The 25,075-nt window shown below is 40.3% G+C and overlaps 1 protein-coding gene and 1 long non-coding RNA gene across 4 annotated transcripts in view; one reads left to right on the forward strand and one right to left on the reverse strand.

Annotated features, from left to right (window-relative positions):
* Positions 1-3,851, forward strand: part of PRRX1 (paired related homeobox 1) — a 66,220-nt gene extending 62,369 nt beyond the window's left edge. The window contains exon 4 of one of the 2 annotated variants that reach the window (XM_008145832.3): positions 527-3,851. In XM_008145832.3, coding sequence (XP_008144054.1) covers positions 527-665 — 139 coding nt within the window. In that variant the 3' untranslated portion in view covers positions 666-3,851. The remainder of the gene's footprint in view (positions 1-526) is intronic. The other variant, XM_008145833.3, reaches the window with a different exon arrangement.
* LOC129147988 (uncharacterized) overlaps positions 1-25,075 on the reverse strand; it is a 140,599-nt gene that overhangs the window by 35,717 nt on the left and 79,807 nt on the right. The gene's annotated exons all lie outside the window — the stretch shown is intronic.

A 25,075-nucleotide genomic window follows, 5' to 3' on the forward strand; every position in this document is an offset into this window, starting at 1 on the left:
TGGATTCTCCAAGAATGGTATTTAGTATGGTATCTATTGATCATCTAAAACGTGCTAGAGTGAAAGTCAGCGTCCTAGAGTGAGGAAGGCAAAACTTTTTCTTTTCAAATGTCTCCTTTTCTTTCTTGTTGCTCCCATATGCCAGAGATGTAGTCAGGAAGAGGGCTTTGAATAGTTTCAATTGGATAGTTGATCACACACCTGTTATTCAGCACAAGCAGCTTTCTTCTCTCACCCCAGAAATAAATCATGACTCACTGAGTCCAACACAGCGAATGCCTCTCACCCCCATCCCTTGGTCCACTCTCCACTGCTCTCCCCTGCCCTTTCAAACACTGCCACCCTTTTCCAAGTGCCTTAGACTAATGGAAATCTGGGGCTGTAAGGGACCTCAGAGGTCATCTTGTCCAACCCTCCTGCCCCTGCCGGCCCCTGTTCTGAGAGTCATACCCATCTGGGGCACAGACTTACAGCTTTGTGAAACTAATGCCTGTTATTCTCCCTGCTCTCTCCTTTGTCCCTACAGTGCCATGGCTACTTATTCTGCCACATGTGCCAACAATAGCCCTGCACAGGGCATCAACATGGCCAACAGCATTGCCAACCTGAGACTGAAGGCCAAGGAATATAGTTTACAGAGGAACCAGGTGCCAACAGTCAACTGAGGAAAAAAATAATTAAACAGGCCTAAGAAGAAATCCAAAAAAAAAACATAAGACACCTATCCTGTTCTGTCATTTCTTCATCTGCTGGAAAAAAAAATAATAAAAATAAACAAACCAAAAAAAAAAAAACAGAACTAAACTATTGGGACCATGGCAGAGAAGCACAGGAGAGGAGCCAAATGAAAATTAGTTACCAAACACTCCTCCCTCTGGGACACCAGCAACACTTGTTTCTGGGTGTGTTCATTTTGTTTTCCCTTCTTTCCATGCTTTGCTTCATATACTCCGAGCTTCTTCAGTTGGGTTCAGCCCCCGCCCCTCCCTATGATTGTATGGGTTTTAAAAAATTCTACGACAGCCAAAGAAGCCATATACATATATATCAGAATAATTGCCTATAGTCTCCTCATTGATGAGTTGAAACCTCAGTGCCTTGCCCCATCCTTCTTCCCAGTTCTCTGCACAGAAGCTCCAGGAACTTCTGAAAAGCCAATCTTTCTAAAGAATCTGTGCCAGACATGATTTTCTTTCTCCCTGTCTCCATCTCCGCTAGTCATGGAAAGGTTTTTCCATCAGCTACTGGGGGGTAGAGGGGGAGAGAAATAGTCATGTGTAACATCTGGTCACTGGCCTGTCTGTTCCAGTTTGATTGGCTGTGTCTGGCTCATTCTAAGCAATAAGCTCTAGACCTAAGCTCTAGATTTAAGCTCTAAGCTATAGATAATATCACCATCATCCCTATCTTAATAATCAGCCATCTTAAGTTAAAGATGTTTGTTGTTTTTGAAGGATTTGCTGTCATGGACTATTTGGTAGATGAACTATTTTTCATTTGAATGAGGGAGAGAAATTTATCTCGGAAAACAAAGACCGAGTTGTGAAAGGCATAGCCTATATCTCATTGGTGCCTTAAGGGTCATCAGATGCACACTTATATATATACTGTATATATTTATATATTTTATATATATATAAAATATTCTTGCAAGCTCAAGTTTGCAGTTTCTCAAACACCACGAAAAGCAAATTTCACACCATCACCACTGTCCTTCTCCCTACAGTGATGCGACTTTTTATTGGGGATTTTGTTTCCTTTCTCGCTCTCCACAAAATTCTCATTAAGGTCCACAGGGCAACTTATAGAGCAGCTGTTGAAGAACAGGTCTTGTTTTCACAATAGGGCTTTAAATAAATGAGAAACTATGTGAAGCTTTAAGAATGTCCTTGAGTTTAGAGGCTGAGCTCTGGTGGAATGCTGGTCTATCACGGGAATTACACTTAGAGAGGGGAGGAAAAGCCATTTGGCCATCTGCCCTTTTTCTACTCAACAGGAATCTGAAAGACACATGTTTATTGGAATACTTAAAGGTTTGTCTAAATTTCAAAAAAGGCAATTATTTTATTTTCTAATATTTTGAAATAAAGGTTAGTGGCTAGGGCTGGGAGCCAGGACTGACCTTTCTTTGTTTCTTTCTCTTTGTTTCCAGCTGTGCTTTTGTGACTTGTCAGGTGGACTTGACCAAACCCCATTACCATGTGGTACCTCAGTTTACCTTTTTGTAAAATGGGTTTAACAATACTTACCTACCTCACAGGGGTGTTGTGAGGCCCTATTAATTTGCTTCTTCATTCTTTCCCATATTCTCTGTATTTCCAGCACTTTGTAGCCATGAAAGGAAGGGGACTATAAAAGTTTTCAAGGCTAATGAAAGGATTCAGTACCTTGTTTTCTAGCAAGGAAATGCTACCTTGCTTTTAATGCTTATAATTTTGCATTTGGAATAGGTTTATATTTATAGACTTCTCAGAACTCACATCATTTGACCAAAGTAATCTAAGATACACAGAACAAACACATTTTCAATTTACATTTTCATCCTGGCCAGCTTGATTGTAATAACATTAGTTATCAGTGATTTAAAAGCTTCAGATGATTTTGGCCAAATATGTCAACTTTCAGTGACAGGCAAGGAATTGGGGTTTAAGATGCATTTGAGAACTTATTTGTTTCTTGCTTTGGCCTACCAGATTGAGCTCATGGTGTTATATTTTCAGTCAAACATCCCCCAATCTGAAAATGTATTTTGAATGTTGATTCTGTACTTTTCTCTATAACAAGAAGGAAGCCCATCTGATGCATTTTGCTCTCATCAACCAATTTCCTGTGTATGTTTCTTTTCACCTACTATTCAAACATTTCTTACCAAATGGTTCACATAAGCTGGCTAACAACACATATTACTTGCTTCCCAAAGAGTCCCTGGACTGATTCTTTTTTCCCATTAGCTGCTGTGGATTATTGAGTTTCGAAGGAACAGTGCATCCTAACAGATTAAAACATTCTTTGTGAAATCAGCGCAATCCAAGAAATTGGTAAACTTTTGGAGTTGGAGGTTTAGGAAGAATGGCTGGAAGAGGATTTGGATTATAGGGCAGGGATCAGAAATCATACATTAAAAAAAAAATTGCTAAGAGGGGCGGAATCTTAGAAGAGGCAGCCAAGAGATAGAGGGTCATGTAAAGTCATTTGAAGCTTCTATCTTGACATCCATTTTCAGTGGTGAACAGAAAGGTCTGAACCCATAACCCTAATGCTAGGTGAAACTGGGCAGTTTTACCAATATTGCAATATTCCCTGAGCAAGAGATGTCTGGGAATATCATGGAAGAACCAGTATTGATCAGCCATAGGAACTGGCATTGTTGGTGAATGCATACCACAAGCATCTATTATCTAAGCACTTGATCAAGAAGTATACCCATGGTATAAGCACTCGGTGTTGTTCATTTATTATTGACTTGACATAAGTAGGAGTTCATATGTGTTTTGGAGGAGTAACCTTCTGGCTCCTGAGCCAGGCATCAAGAGAGGGCCTCAGAGCCACAGAGTTCAAAGGCATACCCCTGCTCCTCACCATCATTATACTCAGATACAGATGAATACTTACAAACTCTCTGTCTGTGTCCCCAATCCCTTGGAAACAAGATGCTGATTTATGGGGTATGTGGCACGTTAAATGGAACCAGAAGAGGTGACCGAATAAAAAAGGGAATGACATTTAGGGCATAAAGATCTCGTAAGAAATGTAATATGTAAATTATATCTTGCTTTATGATGTAAAATATACATTGTTTGCGCTAGAATAGAAATGATTCCTTTCCAATAAAAAGAAACAAGGATACCACACATCGTCTTTTGTTATGTGCCGTTGAGTCTGCTGATTCTTTTCTCTTTGAACTTCAAAAACAGGCCTGCCTAAAATTACATTTGGAGAAGAGTGAATGGAAGAGAGATTTATAAACAAGAGAACTTTTTATCAGAGCGTGGTATTATTTCCTAAAAAGGAAAATAGCCTATTGTTCCTCAAAAGGAAAGAAAATGGTGGGAAGAACAGGGCACATTTATTAGTATAGCAGGGAAGTATAGAGAGAAACTTAGGAGGGTTTAGCTATTTTTCCACCCACATTTTTATCATCCATAATACTGATATCACATGATAAAACAGACTTCAGACAAAGTATAGCCTTTTAGTTTAGAGTAAAGAAATAACAAAGTAAAAAATTTTAAGCACCTATCATGCATAGTGCTGGGTGTGTGGAAATGGAGGAATAGAAAACCCAAATTAGGAGACATGGATTCTGTTTTCATACAAATTAAAGTCTGAATAAAGGGCAACTCTGGCAAGAACAAAATGTATGCCACAGTTCAAGACAATAAATGTGTTAAACACAACACAGACAGGAGGGAAGAAGAGGGAGAAAGAAAGCACTATGGGCTGGAGCAGCACAGGGACCTGAGTTTCATCAGCCAGGATTCCGGCAGGAGAAGAGGAGGGGGAGGCCTTTCAAGTGGGAAAGTGGAGAAGTGGGATGAAGGCAGAGATACAGGAATGGGGAATTTGTGTTTGGGCACCATGGCTAATGGGATGAAGAGCTAATTTTGAAACAGAGTGAAAAGAAAACACTGGAAATTGAGGTAAAGCCTTCATCTTACAGGGAGTTTGGACTTTTCCTCAGGCTATAGAGATCTATTGAAAATTATTAAGCAGAAAAGAGTCAGGCAAAAAAAAAATTTTAGCAGAATTATTGTGGTCAAAAATGAAGATAAATTAGATCAGAACAGGAACTAGAAGCAGAAGAACATAGAGGGGACACACACAAAAAACCCTAAAAAGATGAATTGGAAACATCTTGCAAAGAAAGAATAAGACTTCATGGCAAGAAAAAGAGAACTGGGGACTAGGACAATGAATCCCTGACAAAAATCAACAAAAACAGGAGATGATAATTTCCATTTTAGATGTATCACTGAATTTGAAAACTGAAATATAAATATCGAATAAGTGAAGATATGCAAGTTGGGCCTGGAACCAAGGACAGAGATAGAAGGCCTATGATAAATAACACTCCACTTTTACCCATCAGTTTCTATATTGCTAGGAACATTTCTATTGCAACTGACAGAAACCCAATTCAAATTAGGTTGAGATGGTTTAATTAGGGGATTTATTAGATGGATGGGAGTAGGTCATAGAATGAAAGGAGGAGCTGTAGGAATCATGGAAGCTCTACAACCTCAAGTGCCGGAGATGAGATTCAACACCACAGAACTCTCTGTCTGTCTCTCACGTTAGCAGGCAGGTTTTCTCCATGTAGTAGGGAAAGTGCAGATGCAGATGCAGACTGACATCCATGCAGCTTTGGAAGAAAGATCTGAGAAACAAGCTCCTGTTATAGAAATGCTGGGAGAGAACTCTAGAATCCTGGCTTGGTTGGTGCATACCCCTGACCAAAGCACTGTGCCCTGGGGATGGAGGTGTACTGAGCATCCAGAGCAGGGCTACCTGCCTGTATCAGGCACCACAGTGCATCAGTGCAGCTCCTCTTGTTGCCACCTCTAGCTCTAGTCACTACTGTAGCACTTAGTCCCCAGGCTATTCCCATCAGCTTTGCAAACAAAACCTCAATGAACCAATGGATAAATGCTCCCCACATCCATCTACAGGCACACAACTACAGTCCCATAGCAGTGGTGTCCACCTTGATAACACCTCCTTGTGTTGGGTTTCCCTTTTTACCTTATTACTCCCCTGGCTGCTCATTCCTGTTCCATGGGATCATTATCCAAATAAACTACCTGCATGTCAGCCATTACCACCAATAATTATTTCTACGGGGCCCAGGCTAAGATAAAGCTCTATTCTCTTTTGCCAGAGGCATTCTCACCAAAACTATGTGAATTGAGTAGTGGGACCTTTTATTTCCAGAAGAGGTAGGAAATGAAATGTAGGCCAACAAAAATAGCACAGAGCAAGGAGGAAGAGAGAAAGCACTTTAACTGTAATTGGTTTCCATCTTAATTGGTATTAACTATTTCTTCTTACAAATGTCGGCTGCAATATTTTCAGTTAAAACCATACCAACTTCTTTTCTCTTTCCCGTGGAAGAGAGAAGTAGAATTCGGACAGTTTACTCTTCTTTCTGAGCACACAGGTACACTTCATTGCCCAGCATCCCTTCTAGTTAGATGTGGTCTTGTGACTCACTTCTGGCCAATGGAATGCAAGCCGAAGTGGTATTTGATGATTCAACCTGGGCTCCTGGCTCCCATTTGAACCCTTCTTTGTTTCTTCCATCTGCCTGACTGATCTGACAACCTCTGATCAACTTTGGGGGCCACGTTTTAAAGACAAAAAAGCAGCAGCCAACCTGGGACCCTGAAAAGTGATGACAGAAAGCAAAGCTGCAACCCTCGCTGATCTGGAACCATCTTTGAGTGTTATATGACAGAGAAATAAAGCTGTATTCTGATGAACCATTGCATGACAACATCTATTTGTTACTGCAACTCAGCCCAACCTAATACACCTCCTTTTCTTCTCTCTCTTTTTTGTTCCTTCTTTTCCTCCCTCTTTCCCTTCCTTCCTCCCTTCCTTCCTTCCTTCCTTCCTTCCTTCCTTCCTTCCTTCCTTCCTTCCTTCCTTTCTTCCTTCCTCCCTTCCTTCATTTTATCCTTCCTTCTATACCAGTGGTCAGCAAACTCATTAGTCAACAGAGCCAAATATCAACAGTACAATGATTGAAATTTCTTTTGAGAGCCAAATTTTTTAAACTTAAACTTCTTCTAACACCACTTCTTCAAAATAGACTCGCCCAGGCCGTGGTATTTTGTGGAAGAGCCACACTCAAGGGGCCAAAGAGCCACATGTGGCTCATGACCCACAGTTTGCTGACCACTGTTCTATACCACCTGCATTTCAAGATCCTTGTAATTCATAGACTTACAACTCTCAATGACCACACATTCTTATTTTTCCACATTGAATATTCAAATATTGTAATATTTAGTTAATTGGCATCTTGTGCCCTTTGGATATTAAAATTAAATGTTATAGTAAATAAATACACTAAATAACACTTTCAAATGTTGTTCTAGTTATAGAAAGAGAGAATCCTTTTTCTACAGGTCATCTACAAATTGAAGGCATCTGAAAACTATTTTGTGGAGTCTCACATTTATCTGTTTAGTGTCACTCAGTTCAGCAGAGGTAAAATAAGGCTAGCAAAACTGGAAACTCACACATGTGCACAGGAACACATGACTAGAAATGTTCATTGCAGAATGGTTTGCAATAGCAAAATATTGGAAACAAACAAAATGTCCATCAGCTAGAGAATAAATAAACTGGGACATATTCATACAATAGGAATATGATTCAGAAATTTAAAAAATGAATAAATGAACCATGGCTACATACATGCGCTTTGACATCTCTCAGAAACATAACTTTGAAGGGGAAAAATAAAAAGCAAATTGCAAAAAGATATATGATACTATTTATATAAAATGTGAAGATGCACACTGTTATCATATATTGTTTATAAACATATATGTATGTAATACAAATATAAAAAAGATGCAATAGAAATGAAAACAATTTCAGAATAGTAATTTCAGAAAAAAACATTTCTGAGTGAGGAGGTAGGAGATAGGATTGGGAGGGGCACATTGGGTGCTTCAAATACATCTGAAATGTTTTATTTCTTTAAAAAAATGAGAAGCAGAAATATGTTAAGTGAAATAAGCCAGTCACAGAAAGACAAATATCACATAATCTCACTTATTTCTGGAATCTAATCAACAAAATAGGTGGATGAACAAAATAGATCCAGAGACATGAATACATGGAACAGACTGACAGATCTCAGAGGGAAGGGGGTTGAATGGGGCAGGAAGAGATTAACCAAAGAATTTATATACATATATGCATAGCCCATAGACACAGACAATAGTTCCCTGTAGGCCTGGGGTGGGGCAGGGGCTGGGTGAAGGGGGACAAAGACGAGGGGAGGGAGGGAATGGGGGACATCTGTAATATTATCAACAAAAAAATAAATTTTTAAAAAGAAGGTAAATAAAAGAAATATGAGAAGCAAAGGTGACAAATATTAAAGTTTGACACAGCTGGTGGTAAGCACAGCATGTTCCTAATAGTCAGCCCTGTACTTTTCTGTGCTTATGATGTTTCAAAATTTGTTAAATGTGAAAAGAAAAAAGAATGGGTAATGTATACCTTGCAACCTCAGCAGAGGGAGATGTGAGGCCAGGATGAGTGTGTTTGTAACCCTAACCTTTGCCATAGTCAGGCAGGGAGGAAGTATGTTAAATACATTTTTAAGAAGACTGAAAAAAAGAAAAGAATCCTGCCTGTAATCTAGCTCACCCAAACAAACTGAAAAATGTCTACCACAAATATCTCCCACATTTAACTACTGCACCTGAATTCCTGCCTTCACATTTTGGGTTTCCAGGAGTCTCCCACTACCTGGGCTGCAGTAGGCAACCCGTACCTAGAAGTTATTATTGGCCACTATCATTCCTGCGTGGTCCCGAAGGAACAGGAAGAACATAGCTGTGAAGTATGAGCTGGGGCAAAAGTGTGAGTCCCGTTGCAGAGCAGACATTGCAGGCACTGTATAGGAGGTTTCTGGGCATCAGGTGATGTAATAAGAAAGCATGGCCCTTTTTCCAGTCCCTACTTAGTGTGTCACTGCAGGGTAATCCTGGGAAGTTGCTTATTCCCTATGAGTCTTTTTTCTTCTCTTGTAAAATGATACACTACAGATCAGAAGTGAGACAACATACCCAAAGCATGAATGAACTACTTGAATCACATCGTGGATTTCCATTTTCTTTTGTACTCTCAAGGGACCACTCAGTTGCAGTGGAAAGAGACCTGGGATATAGGTTAGGAGGCCCAGGCTTCTTTCTGCAGCATCGGAGCAGAAGGAACTCAAAGACAAGGGAAGTGTGGCAGCGAGAGGAGGAAAATGCAGAAAGGAAAAGAAGGAATGTATAGAATGTGCGCATGGCCCTGCTTCCCACAGGTAGCACACACATGTTTTTCCTGTTGCCTAGCTACTCTTAAACTGGAGGGTTGGTTTTTCCCCCCCTTTTTGCTTGGATACAAAAATGTCCCTCCAAAGTTTAGAAGCCCCTTTCCCCAATAGAAATTCTACAGGACAGTGACGGAAGACCCCTGTCCTTATCCCACTGTACTAAGTTCAGGAACATACCTGGACCAAACGCACATTGACCCTTGGCGGTTGAGGGAGATGCCTGAATGCACTATACTGAACTGTACCCAATAATAATAATACAGTATATTGTATAATAAATTGTATAGCAGTAAGTTTGATCATCTCAGGCAAATATTCAGACCAGCCTATGCTCAGCCCTGCTCTGGTCTATATAAACTTGAACTGAGCAGCTGGGCTTCCTAAAAGCTATTATCCTCATACACTCAGACACTATAACCCATGACTGTGCAGGATCTTTGGGTGTGGACATTTGTCCTTCCATCTGTCCTGTTGTGCATCCTGATAGCACTAACTTCCTTAAGGATCCTTTAGAAAAGTGAACCCAGCTTGAAGCAACATCTGTGGTCTTTCAGTTAGTCCAAGGCCCTGATGAAATTAAGTCCTGTATAACTTTGCTTCCCAGAAAACAACTGAATGGGTGCTTTTTGAGGGAGGGAGGAGGAGAAGAGAAGAGAGAGAAAATATGGTCCTAAGAGGATAGGATGTATTCATTATGCCCCTTCAAATGGTCAGGATTAGCAAACTGGTAGATTAGAATATTCTAAAGTACATATTCATCTTCTTTTTTGGAAGCCTTTTAAAAATCAGGAAACTCAGTATGGCAGGACTTCTGCATTCTACTCGGTAGTTTTAGCCTCAGGTGGGTAGCTAGAAAATTGAAAATGTCCAAGAGGATTTTTGAGTAAGTTTCTCATTTCTCAACAGAAAAAAATAAAAAAGGAATCTGAGATAGATAATAATATAGTATCATTGGCTATAATTTTTGACTGGCTGAATAACCATAGCCAAAGATTGTCTTTCTTCATTAGCATACTTCAAGACTTTGTGGTAGGTTCACTTTGCTCAATATTTTAATCAATTACTTGTGCAAAGGTTAAAAAAACAACAACAACGTTATGCTTGTCAAAATTTCAAATGTTCCATGCCTTGAGAGAATAGCTAATGTACTTGATAACATGTTTACATTTCACATGGATGCAAATCATGGTGACAAGTAAGGTGTCACCTGATATCACAGAATGACAATTATAAGGAAACCCAGGGTCTTACTTTTAAAAATTAAAATGTAAAAGGATAGATTTCAAGCTATGGAATGCGAAAGCTAGAAAATAATTTAGATAAAACTACAGACTAACGGTTCTGCTAAAATGTTCTCTGCTAAGAGACACAGGCTCATTGTAGGGCCTTGCCTAAAATGGGAAGACTTGTATCCTATACTCTTTCCAGTTGGAGGCTCCTCAACGTGAGTGACAGAGAGAGGACGTCTACATTTCATTCTAAATTTGAATTAGATATCTATCTGAGGTTAATTTTTAAATACACTTTCCCACCATCCCGATGTATTTCCAGTGCTTGAATGGCATGGCACCAATATGAGCAGGATGCCAGCAAGATGCCAGCATCTGGTTAGCTAGCTGTTCTTTGGGTACAATGTAGAAGAGTGTATCAGCTCTCAAGTTTCTTTATGGCAAAATCAAACTAAAAAAGCACACACACACACCCCACCAATTTTTTGCTCACTGGGTATTCTCATCACATAGATTTCAGAATAAAACCATTAGCATTGATGGATTTTCCTCATTGTGCTTCAGACCCTGACACATAGTTTTGAGAGTGGCTTCATGTTGTTGCTGCCCAGCATGAGCTCTAAAAATTGTCCAACTGCTAAACCTAACACACCCCAGGGTGCCAAGGAAAATAATCTATTTTCCTATTTCCTGTGCCCCATCAGGGTACAAAACATAAAATAAGCCAAAATTCCTCCACAGTGGGCTTGCAGTCTTAAGGAGACCATTATTTTCTATGTAGAAAGTCAAATATTTTTTCCAGAACCAATTTTCTTGCTGACCACATTGAGCATTGAGACATCAGTGAGAGCCTTCTTGGGAAAAACTGAATTGAAGAAGGAATTTGGCCTTGGAAAACAGGAAGTGGGTTTCTGTTGCTGTAGACGGCCAAGAGAGAACAGGAGTTCTAGACCGCGTTGTCCACGGTGTGTGAGTAATCTCTAGAGAGAGAGTGACTACTCCTGCTGATGCTTATCTAAACCAAAGCAAGGTTTATCCATTACTCCTCATTTAAGGACAAAGCTAGGATAATGCCAATGGACTTTTCTGCATTTTTCTGCCTTTTCAAAGAAGAGGAGATCAAGTTGGGAAAGACCCATTGAACACTTTTAAGAAACCTTTAGTCCAAACATATTTCATCCATTAGGGTAATGTTTTCCTCAGGCTTGTCCAGGAATAAATCCCAACCTTCTCCCCGTAAGATCCCAAAGACACAGCTGATTTGTTTTCAGTTGGGGTAATGAAATGTCTAAATGGGAAACACATGTCCGTTTGGTCGGGAGAGGACATGCTAGGAAGTGTCTTGTTTATGAGTGGGGACTCAGCAGTAATCTGACAGCCACAGAAAAGACTAAACAAGCAACTAGCAATTAACTTCTAAATAATAGTTCTTCCTGGGAAGAGTGCATTTTAAATCTATGTAGAACACTCATTGCTTAATACAAGTTTTAAAAGGCTCTTTATTTTTAAACGGAGGAAGTGCTGTTAAAAACCTTATGTAGTTGTTTCTCCTCTCTTTGTTGGAACACAAATAATTTGACCTGACTGCTCCACCCAAATGCTCATGACCCCGTATCATTGCCTGTCCTAGGTAGTGCTTACCCATGGAAATTTCTTCCCAGCCTTTCTTTTACACCTTTACAGTTTCTTCTAAATCCTGAATCCCAAGCAAAATAGGCTGAGGAATGAGGAAAATGGGAAGAAAAGTATTATCTCCTGAGAGAATTAAAATTAATAAACAACACAGATAAGTTGCTGAGTCAAAAGAATTGCAGGAAATGGTGACATGTGGTGTGGGAGTTTAAGACAGGCATTTTTGGACCAGGACAGGAGTGCATAGGAGAGATCACAGCCTCGTCAGTCTCGCTTGTAGCTATTTCCAAGCCAAGTGTTTGCTCGTGACCCTATGTGCTGCTAATAGTGAGTCATTCTTGGAAATAAAATAAATAATAGCAACTTTAATCACATGGAATTATACAAATTCTGTGAGTAGAATTTCTAAAAATAGCAGATTTTGGAAGCAAAATGTCTTTAAATTAATAATACTGACGTGATTTTCGTGCACTGCTATAAACCTTGTTAAAAGATCTAAATGTTATATTATTTAAATACTACCCAAATATGTTTTCTGGTATTTTCCAGTGTTTGAATATTTGCCATAAGGCTACAGTTCTTTTTTAGTAGTACCAGACTTAATATCTATTATTTTAACAATAAATTCATAATTGATAATAAATATATTTATTAAATATTTTAAGACATCCATAGTAATGAGTAAAGAACATAAAGAATATTGAGAATATTTTAAGAATAATGTGACTTTGGGAATTTCCAGGAATTCTGGTTTCTTGTTTCTAAATCCCTAAGATTAGTACCTGTTGGGAATTTGGAGCACTAGTCCTAGGTGAACTTAGTAAGAAACATCATTCTAGGATGGAATAATGGGGCCTTGGTGTTCAGCGGTCTACCAAAGAATGGTGAAAATGGTTTGAACTTGGGAGTTAGAAAAGCGAGGCATAAGCCTTCTCTCAGAGACTTGCCCTCTAGGTGACCTTGGGCAAGCCACTTGGCAATATGAATATATTGATACTTTACTGAATTGTTGATAAGATCAAATACAACTAGGAATTTCACTTTGTACCCTTTTATGCACTTTAGATTTTTTTAAAGAGGTATCAATTCAGGCAATTATCTCAAATAATCTCTGCTAAATTTTGCGTGTTACATGTATAAAATTGGAAAGAGCAAAAACTGCAGTGGCGGGCTTACTGGAAAATTGGTAGGAAAAGCTTTGTGGCTAGTTTCAAGTATTCTGCTCCTAGTCTTTTCCATCTACAAAATAGGATCAGGAAACGGCATGGTGAATGGCTGATGGACTCTGAGGTCCTGGAGATGTCTGGTGACTGCCTTCCCCAGGCCCTAGGTTCAGGGGCCTTTCTTTTTCAAGACTAAAACATCTTACCAGCCAAATGGGCAAACACAAAAAATGGATCAGCCAGAACAGAAAATCAAAGGTCAGTTGTGGCCCAAGAATGCCACTTCACAATTACTTTAGGTCATTAGACCAGCTTAACCATCCAATTTTCCCACTGTTTCCAAACATCAGTGAGTCAAGCACCATATCATACTTCCCATAACATCTGCATAGCATTTGTACTCTTACTTACTTAATATTTTCCTTTAATTCAGTCCATTGTTTAAAGTATCCCTGTCCCAAACAATTATAAACATGAAATTATTGCTTAATGTGCAAATTATATTTCCCCATAGCAAATTTTCATAACTATTATATACTAGAGGCCCAGTGCATGAAAATTCATGCACTGGTGTGTGTCTGGGGGGAGGGGTCCCTCAGCCCGGCCTGCCCCCCTCACAGTCTGGGAGCCCTCAGGGTTGGGAGGTGACCCGGCAATCAGGGGAAGGCGACACCCCCATCACACCTCTGCTGCTGCCACTGCCGGCCACGCAAGCCTTGGCCGGCCCTGGTTAATTGAGCCTCGGGCGGCCCTGGGCGAGTGGGCAGCCAACATCCGAGGCTTGCCTGCACCTCGGGCTGGCCCTGGGCAGCTGGGGGGCTGAGGGGACTGGGGGATTCTGGAGGCAGGCATGCAGAGTGGCCGGACCCGCCTGGGGGCAGACCCGGCCATGCAGCCCCGGCTAGGCTGAGAGGACTGGGTGCGCCATCTTGTGGCTGTAGGCGCCGCCATATTTGAGGGTGTGGTAGTCAATTAGCATATTCCCTCCTTATTGGCTATGGGCGCCACCATCTTTGTGAGGGTGTGATGGTCAATTAGCATATTCCCTCTTTATTAGATAGGATATCATAGCACATTGGTACATAAAGATGACACTAAACAAATGCCCATCTGTGTACCATGGAAAATTGTCTCGCCTCCTATTGGACCACCCTTTGGGAAAGACTTATAAAGATCATTTCCACCAAGTTTACTGACAAAGCATAAAGGAAAGGCATCTTTTCTTAAATGCATAAAAGGAAACAGACCAGGGCAGTCAGTCACAGGGGACCCCACTCTTAGAACTGCCCCAGACTTGGTTTAATGCTCTACTATCACCTTGATAATTCTTAATAATTTTTTGGACAAGAAGCCCATGTTTTCATTTTGCACCAGGTGCTGCAAATTATATAGCCAGTCCAAAAGGGATAAAGGAATATGATAGGGTTGACACTGTAACATGGCTCCACTGTGACCCTGAAATTTGTTTTTCATCAACAACTTTTTGCAATGAATTGTTAAGCAGTTATTATCAAAACCACCACCCTAAAACTATGTAAGATATTCATGGAAGATTTTTAAATTGTTAGATATTTCTTATCTTATATCAGGTTGGGAAATTAAGATGATATTCATTAATCCAATGGATATTCCATAATTAAGAACCAAATTGTATGCTGTGGATAATAATTATAACAGTAGTTTAGAACAGAGAGGTATCTCTGAGGGCAGGAGCAATTGGAGGGAATGTGAAAAGGAAAGATTAGAGCCATGTAACATATCATATATCTGGTTTTAGAAATGTCTATGCTAAGCCTGTTCCATAAAACCCTTCACAGGCTAGTCCCAAAATATCTCCCCAGCCTCTTCATTAATGAGTTTCCCTAAATACAAACTGTTCCTAAAATCGACAAAACCCAGGTCAAGGGTATCGACGAAGGCTCATGTACCATGTATTTAGCTACTTAAAAGTTATGAAGCAAGGTAACAAAGTGTTAAATAATACATGTCGTATAATACTGATGTTGATTATCCTACCTTTATAACAATATGCAAGGCTAGGTCCTAATTTAGCTTTCCTGACTCCTGGGAATTCCACTCTTGCTCATGGTGGAGTGGGGATCACTGGCTCCCAGCCCAGGACCCAGCCTGCTCCCCTTCCCTCACTATATCCAGCTCCAGCCCATGTCTGAGGGACCTCAGACACACCATGTGGACTCAGCTCACACATCCAAGCTCGTTCATCACTCTCAATTCTGTGTAGTATGATCTACCTTTGGAAGATGGATTTTGGGACAAGAACTGTGTAGGTCCTCAAGCATATTTGGGGGGCTATTTGGGCAAGGCATTGTGGATACTGGAAAATCAGAATGTGGTCTGCAATGGACAGGAGTGAGGAGAGGGGAGAGGAGAGAGTGAGCATGTCCTCTCGCACATGGACCTTCTGGCCCTGTAACACACAGGACCCCAAGCAGATGTACCCTACGTTCTCCCTCCTCACCTCCTAATTTCTCCTTTTCCTTAGGAAGTGTTTTCAAGTATCTCTTTGTCTCCATGTACATCACTCTGTCTGCCTTTCTTCTTCACCTAGGACACTCACACCTACTCTGTTTAGTATCATATGACCTTGTTCAAATGCCACCCCATCTTCCAAGCTTTGCAAACTCTTTTAGGCACAAATAGTTTGCTGCTGCTTTGCATTCCTTTGGCATTTTGTTTATGCCTCTATGACAGCCTTTATGACCTTGAATTGGCATCACCGTCTTCCTCCACTAGGCTGGAGTGCTTTGTGCACATTTGGTCTCTTGTATCAACAGAACGACTGGCGACACATGGCACTTCCTCCTACTAATATGTTTATTGTGGGAATGAATGAATGAAGCATACACTTGTGGCCCCAAACATGCCATGCTATGTAAATGTTTATTTATCTTGGAGCAATACCGGTCTCTGAGAGTGGATGTCAGCATGGACATGGCACTATCCCGGTGAGAACTGGAAACACTCACTCATCCAGATGTTCAGCGTCATGTGGATAAAACCCCAGATGACTGACGGGATTTTTCAGTTTTCATCGGAATGATTGGCATGGTGCGTATATGGCCTTGTGTTATCAGCCCTCGGACCCCCACCGCAGTGGGTTCAAAAAGTGACTCTTGCAGACCCGAACGCTCAGCAAGCTGTTAATGGGATGCAGCGTTCTTCCTCATGTGCTACTCACAGGGAAGCTGACAAGTTTGGTGCCAAAGGTGATTTCAGTTCATCAGTCTTCATTGTCATTAGCAACGAGCATTTATTAGGCACTCACATGTGCAAAGCACATTTTCAAATGGAAGACATCATGACAAACATTAGCGGATGAGAGGTTTTTTTAAAACCATGGAATCAACTTGCCTGCTGCCTCCCAAGCTATTTTTTTTTTTAGTAAGAATTCTGCTTAAAGGAAGTTCAAAGCATGTACGACATTTTGATTATTAAAATCCCACTCATTTCATGGAAGTCTGTTTCCCTAATTTCCCACCCCTTGTTATGTCTTTGTCTTTGATCCCAAACTCTATTTATTGAATGTGCATTTGTTCATTATTTGAAATATTAGGAGTTTTGTTTGTAATATTCTGCCTCTTAGCTTGGTGTAGCTGAGGCGCACTGACAATCAGAAGCCCAAGTTCCACCTTCCTTCTGTCACTTGGTGATTTGAGAAGTCATTCAACCTCTTAGAAGCTCGGTGTCCTGGTTTGCAATTAGCAATACCTTCCTTACAGAGTTGCTGCGAGGATGCATGAGAAGCACTTGGAAGACTCCTAAGTAAAACCAGAGTACCAGGGGTCATTATTATTAGCCTTAGTGCATGCATGTGTCAGCTCTCTTCACAAACAAGCTGAGATGGCATCTGAGCAATTGTCCTCTAGGTGTCAGAGGGAACAGCAAGATACTAGGTTGATAAAAGCTTAATAAACATTAATTTTGGTGATGGCGGTGGGTAGGAAACAATGGTAATCTTTTGAGTATAGATGGGAAATTTGAGGCCTGAAATATTCCAGAGGTTTCCAAGAAGATTCCAAGACTTTTGATGTAAATTCCAAAACTCAGGGTGCTCCTTTTACTGCACTGCCCACCCCCAGTGGTAGTCCTGCCTTATGGAGTTACCAAGTGAGACCTCATTTTTCATGTGCTGTTCCATGGCTGTCGCGAGGGAAGAACTGGAGAGCATTAAGGAAGCAGCTTGGCCATGCATCCACATAGCGCTACCCTGGCCCGGCCATGGGGGCGCCCCCAACTGGACCGCAGGCCAAGCACTGCTATCCCAAGGTTGCTGTGATGAAAGGTGGCCAGCCAACAAGTACAGAGCTGTCCCCCTTCCTTAAGGCCATGCCGTGGGCAAATGTGCCCTGATGGCTTTGTCTGAACACACACATTGGGTCAGCCATTACCCTCAGCTTCCAGAGAAACTTGACAACGGGGAGATTTTAAAAGGCCCACTTCAGGGGGAGAATATAGGCGTCTATACAAAACTGACAGGTACAACTCAGAAAAGATACTCCTTAGATTAGAACCTGAGAAAACCACACGGCTAAAAGAAGTAGATGTTTGAATTGAACAACAATACCACACGGTGGCTCCAGAGAGAACTGCATGGGGAGGACAAGGTGTCTAACCCAGTTGCCCCAGACAGTGCCTTTCTCCAAGGCTTCGAAAATTTCACAAAAGCAGGTGCAGCTAAAAATCAAAATGTGCTGAATAGCAGAAATAGCTTCTTAAATATTTCAGAGAGATATGTTGAACAATTATATTTTATGGGGCTTCCTCTGATGGTCCCCAGGTGGCTAGCAGCTCCCAGCACTGGTGTGTATAGTAATTGCCCACTTGTCTTTCTCACCCAGTAGGTGGTGAATCCATTGAGGACAGGACTGTGTCCTTCATCTCTGAAAGGCAGGCTAGTGTGGGGGAAAGAGCTCCTGGGAGACACCAGCCTGTTGCAGAGTTAACTGTGTGACTTTAGGAAAATCAGGTACAGTAGTGCCCCCTTACTCATGGGGATACATTCCAAGACCCTCAGTGGATGCCTGAAACCACAGATAGCAAATCCTATATATACTGTTTTTTCCTACACATACCTAACTTTATATTTATATATTAGGCACACTAAGAGATTAACAACAATAATAACAATGATAATAATATACTCAAAGTTATATGAATGTGGTTTCTCTCTCAAAATATCTAGTATTTTCCATTTAATATTTTTGGACCATGGTTGACTGCGCGTAACTGAAACTTCAGAAAGCAAAACCATGGATAGTGCCCTTATTAGACTCAGTTTCTTAATTGGAAAAGTGGGGGGCAAAATAAATACTTCAGAGTCATTGCCAGGAAGGTAAGTTCTCTCCTATCACCCCTTCAGGAACAGTGCTGAGTATACTTAATATTTGTTGAATGTTTGCATCTGCAAACATCTGCTTGTATTTTTTTATTTTGAAACCTATGATTGCAGTATTTTTTTCAAAAAAATAAAAAGGAAGTATTTTAAAATTCTCCCTTTCTATACCCTGTTTTCCTTTTGTGTTTTATTTTTTGCCAGTCCTCACCTGAGGATATTTTCCCATTAATTTTTAGAGAGTGGAAGGGAGGGAGAGCGGGAGAGGAAGAAAGAAAGAGAGAAAGAAAAAACATAAATGTAAGAGAGACATATTGATTGGTTGCCTCTCGCACTCGCCCCAGAGCACCAGGGATTGAACCTGCAACCCAGGTATACACCCTTGACTGGGAATCGAACCCGAGACCCTTAAGTGTGTGGGCTGACACTCTAACCATTGAGCAACATCAGCCAGGGCTTGTCCTTTATTCTGACCTTCTATCTTATCACCCCTTCAGGAAGATACTCCTTGTACTGTGTTTATGTCATTGTCCTAGCCTACCTTTCTTCAATCTTTCATTTACTGCATATGTCAACATGCTGCTAAATTTATGACTTGAAAATATTTCCTTAATTTGGAACTCCATAAACCTAATCTTTTCTCTTCCTTCATTTTACTATAAAAATTCTCAAGTCAATTTCTCCTTCCATTTCTTCACTGTGAAGATATATTCTAAACTTTCCAAACTGCTTTATTACCCACTATACGACAGAAACTAATCATACTCTTGAACATCTCCGACATTGTAATCACTACATTTCCTAGACTTTTAAAATCTTATCATTTTATTTTTAACAAACTCATTTTTTTAAGAATGAAAGTTCTATGTTCTAGATCTAGAGCCAGAGTTTACTTAGTTTTGTCAAAACAAGTGAGTCTCCCCAAAGGTCTTTACCCCATGAGCAAGTAGGTGCAAAATACAGGGAAATTATATCACTATATAATTATGGTACAACTATATCATTATATAATTCCAAGTGAGTTTAAGGATATTCATATTATATAAAATAAAAATGGCTAGCTGCCCTATTCCAGGGAAGCAGATGTCCTAGCTGACTGGCTTTTGAGGTCAAGAAACATTCCTTATAGTGGCAACATAAGTAACACTTTATGGTGCATTAGACTATTTAATTTGAGAAGAGAGCATTTTTTTCTGATTTATTCTATAGAAAATTAATTGAGGAGAGACTAATATTTCTTAGTGTTGTACTATAGTTTCACCCAAGAGACTTGACCCTAGGAGAAGGTCCTCAGGGATCCATTCTTACCTTCTTGTATTTCCATTTTGTAGCAGTCATGGCTGTTTGTCACCCAGCCAGAGTGGAATCCCTAATGCCAGAGATTTGCCAGCCACTGAGAGGAGAGGAGAACCTGGTGCTCTGGAAAGCAGCTTCATGCTAAGGACCTGCCCGGACTGCCCGAAGCTCTGATGGCCATAAATATACATGGGTGGGGCAGTCTCGGAATCTGGGAAATGAGTTCACATCCCTGGCATGCTCAGAGACAAGGGATAAACACATACTAGTATTGCACACATAATTCAGGTACATACATACATCAGTGCCTACCTGCTAGACTAGGAGACAGATCAGAGCCCATGGAAATGGTTTGAAATTTAAGAAAGAAAGCAATTTCTAGTTACTCAAGAAAGAATAGTTAGAAACTATTTATGTATTGATGCAATGTATTTATATATTAACAACAGCATACTAATTAAAATAGACCCTGAAGCACCATTGTTTAACACCTTTTAAACTTACTTTTTGTTACCACCTGAGTTTAAAAATCTGTTAAAAGAATAGTTTATTATTCTGAGCAGTCATGTCCCTCACTCTTGAGTTACAACAAATTATTCAAGATTTTATTATGTCTTCTTGCAGTGGCTGGTTTTATTTTGAAGAGTGGCTCTATTTTCTACAGAAAGATGAGAAAGGGAATGCAAAAGGCACTGGATTAGAATAGGGTGTCCAGCGATCATTCTGACTGTGCCACATCAGAGCTATTTTTGAACTAAATGGAACCATCCATCTGCTGTTCAGCCTCTCCTCCTCCAAGATTCCAGAATATCGTGTGACCTTCATGCCCTGTGCCTTTGGTCATGCATTTTGCTGTCTTTAGGCTATTCCTCACATCTCATTGAATTGGAACATTACTTGACTCCACATGCCACTTACTCAGTAAAGCCCTTTGCCAAGTTCATCTTTCTTCCTGTGCTGTTTTTATTGTGTCTTTATTATTGGATATATGTTCATATAATTATTATTAACTGTTTATTCTCTGTCCCACTGGACTGTAAGTAAGCTTCTTTAGGGCAGGGATCATGTCTTATTTATCTTCCTAGAAATGCCTGACAAATTCCATCCTCATAAGCACCTGTTATGGGTTTTTGTAGTGTTCAAAAAATATGCGTTGACTGAATACATAAATAGAAGAATTACTGAAGTCTCCTTATGTACAAGGCACCATACTGAATGCTATGTTAATATTTAAAAAATAAGTATATGCTCAATAACACTTGATTCATTTATGTGTTCTTATTTCAAAGGGTTTCTCTGCTAAACTGGAAATTACTGGCAGAGTAAAAGCAAATGGAGTTTGACATCTCAACTAAGTCCAGTGAGGCAGCTTTGGGGGTAATAGAAAGAGAATTCAACTGGGCTCAGAAGCTCTGGTTTCCAGGACCAGCTCAGATGCTGGCTTTATGACTTCAGCCACCTTGAAACATCTCTGAACATCAATGTCTTCATCTGCAAAATGAGGTATTTTGGTTATGTGATCATCAAGATCTTTTCCAATGGTAACACTTCATGATTCTAAAACACTATGAAATCATCAGAGTTGCCGTCAGACTCACAATCCAGTTTTGCCAAGGAGAACCACGTGTGAATTTCTGGATGGCTAATAACCTTAACTGGACAATATAACTGTTCGCAAGAGAGAATAACAAATTATAATTCTTTTTTTCCATTGTCGAAGGCCAGATGATTGGTTCTGCAAATTATGTACTGTTCTCGTTTTATGCCCAGCTGTGGTTTAGAGGGCAGGAATAAACACACATTTTCTTCCATTTAAATGGAAAATGTGTGCCCAGCACTGTTTTAGAGGGCACAAATAAATGCCCATCCTCTTCAATCTAGATGAAAAATGTGACATACTTCAGGTTAAACTCCCACCAATGTGCAGAGAATTCACTTCTGGAACCATGAGAAACAGAAAAGAAGAAATAATAACCCTGCACAACTTCAAGCAAATTGGAATTGATATTTGTTGCAGAGCCTGGAGACTTGCCTCTTGGCAGAAGTAGATTTTTCCCAGTTGGTTTCAAAAGTCTAATGATATAACACAACAGCTGGCCTTGTAATTCCTAATAGTTTGCATTTGCCCCTGATATTTACTAGTGACCGTGACAGCACCCCAGCAGGGCTCTCACCGAACCTCAGAAGATAGCCTTGCTCTTTTAAAAAATCATACATTGTCTTGTGCACATGTACCCATGGTTGAAAATTATGGGATCAATAGGGAAGATACACAGAGCAAATAAGAGGAAGGTCTTATTGGCTTAGGGCAAAAACTGTCTCAGAATCCAACTCCTTAGTCCATAAGATAGTGTGCTTTTTTCATTGCCACAAAAGTAGTTGGTATAATGGAAAAACCATTGTCTTTGAAGGTAGGTGGCTCTGGGCTTCACTAGTAGCTCCTCAAATTTACTAGCTAAGTGATCTTATAGAAATTACTTAATCACTGCCTGTTTTTTAATCTGTAAAATGAGGACACATTTCTGTCACATGAGTTGTGAAAGAAGTGCTTTGGTGGGTAAAAGCACTTTAGTGCTAGATTATCTAAGTTCTGTGTTGTGAACATGGTATGGTTCTAAAGTGGAGGATAGAATTTTTAGTTTTACGCACAGAAACGCTAAGCAGCATTGCTAAGTGACTGTCACCTGCAGACTGGGGATTGTTGTCCATGCATCTTAGGAAGGAGACTTCACGGGCTGCCTTCATGGGCGTGCTTCCTGTGCAGCTGTGGAGGGCCTATGCTCAGAAGGGTCTCACTCCTGGTTTTAGTGCTCTATCGACACCTTGAAATTCTTCATAATCTGTTTAACAAGGGGCCCTGCATTTTCATTTTGCAGTGGTCCCTGCAAATTATTTAGTCAGTCCTGAGACTTAGGAAGGAAATTCAGCGCTATATGCATGCTTGCTCAAGTATCTGGAAAAGAATGTGGAGGCATTACTCTGCCTTATAATGAATACGTATTAGCATTTGTGCTTTTGGTTTCAAATGATAAAGTTCTGAGTTGGTTTTATAGAGACTAAATGGAAGAGGTTCCACATATGTAAATATAACAAGGATTAGAAAACAAATCAAAGGACAGCAAGAGCATCTATATATATAAAGGCCTAAGCGACCGAACAACCAACCCATCGACTTGTTGCTATGACGCACACTGACCACCAGGGACCAGATGCTCAACGCAGGAGTGGCAGAACGATGGGCGCCAGACACCGGGCTCACGGCTGGCAAGAGCAGCTGAAGGGGCACAAGCCCCTCCTGCCTCTGTGGCAGCACTACCGAGCGGTGGGGGCAGGCGCAGCGGGCTGGAATGAGCGGGAGTGGCCTGAGCTTGGGCTCTTCCCCAGCTGCCTGCTGCTTTGCGCACTACTACATCCCTCAGGGGATATTGGACTGCCAGTTTAGGCCAGATTCCTACAGGCGGGACCAGGCCAAAACCGGCAGTCCGACATCCCCCGAGGGGTCCCAGGTTGCAAGAGGACACAGGCTAGGCTGACGGACTCCACCAGTGCACAAATCTGTGCACCAGGCCTCTAGTTCACATATAAAAGCTCTCAAGCCAAAAGCATTTTACATTAGACTGCCTGGGTTCAAATCCCAGCTCTGCTTATTAGCTGTGTAATGTTAGGGAAGTTGCTAAATCTAACTCTGCCTCAAATTATCATTTATAAAATGGTATAGCAACAATATCATTGGGCCATTGTGAGGATTCAATAACTTAACTTATTACATATTAAGTGCTAAGAGCATTGATTGAAACAGTGCTCAATAAGTATTACTTACTATGATTTACAAAGTAGAACTTAGCAAAGTTCCACTTTCGTTTGAAAATATGTTCCTGTGACTTCAAAGGATTTAGAAAACTTTCAGTCTAAAATAAAGATAATTTTGAATTTTTTGACATTTTGAGCTTTATAAATCATATCAATCTGAAATAATGCTCATACTTTTTAATATATAAAGGGAAGTACCAATAGATAGCTTACCAACTGGGAATAAAATTTTAAGACTAGTAATTCATTTGTATATGTATGTATGCATTTATTCATTTAATAATTATTCAATGAGTACTTATCATATGTCAGATTCTGTGCCAGATGATAGGAAACTGGTGAAGATGTCATTTATCTCCAATAACTCATTATCTAATAGAATATGAAAAAAATCTATGAGAGAGATAAATACCAGGTAAATGGAATCAACAGAAAGTGAGCCTAATTCATTCTCAAGACAGGGGATCAGAAAGTGTTTTAAAGACAAAGGAAGATCTAAAGTGAGACCTAAAATGTTATGGGGAGTTCATTATGTAAAAAGGAAGAAAAACATGAACAAAGTCCTAGAATTGTTCATAAAAGCTGCATAAGATTCAGTATGACTATAATGTAGAGTATGAGGTAGGAGAGTAGTGAATTAGAGAGGGGCTAAATTGCTGATTTTGTAAGTCGTATTAAGGAAGTTATCCTGAGGGCATATTGAGTCATTAAAATTGTTAGCAGTTGAGGGACATGATTAAGTCATGGTTTAGGAAATTTACTCTGACTACAGTATGAGTAATAGATTGGAAAGGGAAAATTATTGCAGACAAGAAGGGTGCGATATAATCCAGGTGAACAATGATGAAGACATGACCTCAGGTAATGGCAGTGATAATTTTAATGAGTGGACAAAGTCAACAGATATCACAGAGGAAGAATCATATGGGCATTAAGGACGGTAGAGGGGAAAGAGGCAGGAATGATCACCACGTTTTGGGCTTGGATAATTGTACGGTTGCTGATAAACCATTCAGTGCAGTGCTTACGAGGATGTGTAGGACTGGGAATGGTGAATGCTTAGGTAGTAATGAATTTATTTGGGACCTGATGAGTTTGAGGTGTCTTTGAGTCACAAAATAGAAATGTCCAATAGGTTGTTAGGTATATGACTTAAGATTTGGGTAAGAGATCTTGGTTTAGGAAATTATTTGAGAACCATTAGCATAGACATGGAAAGTGAAGCTATGAAAGAAAGGAAACATGTCTAGAGTGATGAGATTAAAACACCCAGAAAAAATAGGAAGTAATTTCCTTAACATGCATCTTGATAACATGCATTTGACAACAAAAGCAAAGGCAACAAAACAAAATAAACAAGTGGGCTCTAACCATTTGGCTCAGTGGATAGAGCATTGGCCTGTGGACTCAAGGGTCCCAGATTCGATTCCGGTCAAGGGCATGTACCTTGGTTGCAGGCACATCCCCAGTAGGGGGTGTGCAAGAGGCAGTTGATTGATGTTTCTCTCTCATCAATGTTTCTAACTCT

The sequence above is a fragment of the Eptesicus fuscus genome, chromosome 22, assembly GCF_027574615.1.
Source record: "Eptesicus fuscus isolate TK198812 chromosome 22, DD_ASM_mEF_20220401, whole genome shotgun sequence".
NCBI lineage: Eukaryota > Metazoa > Chordata > Mammalia > Chiroptera > Vespertilionidae > Eptesicus > Eptesicus fuscus.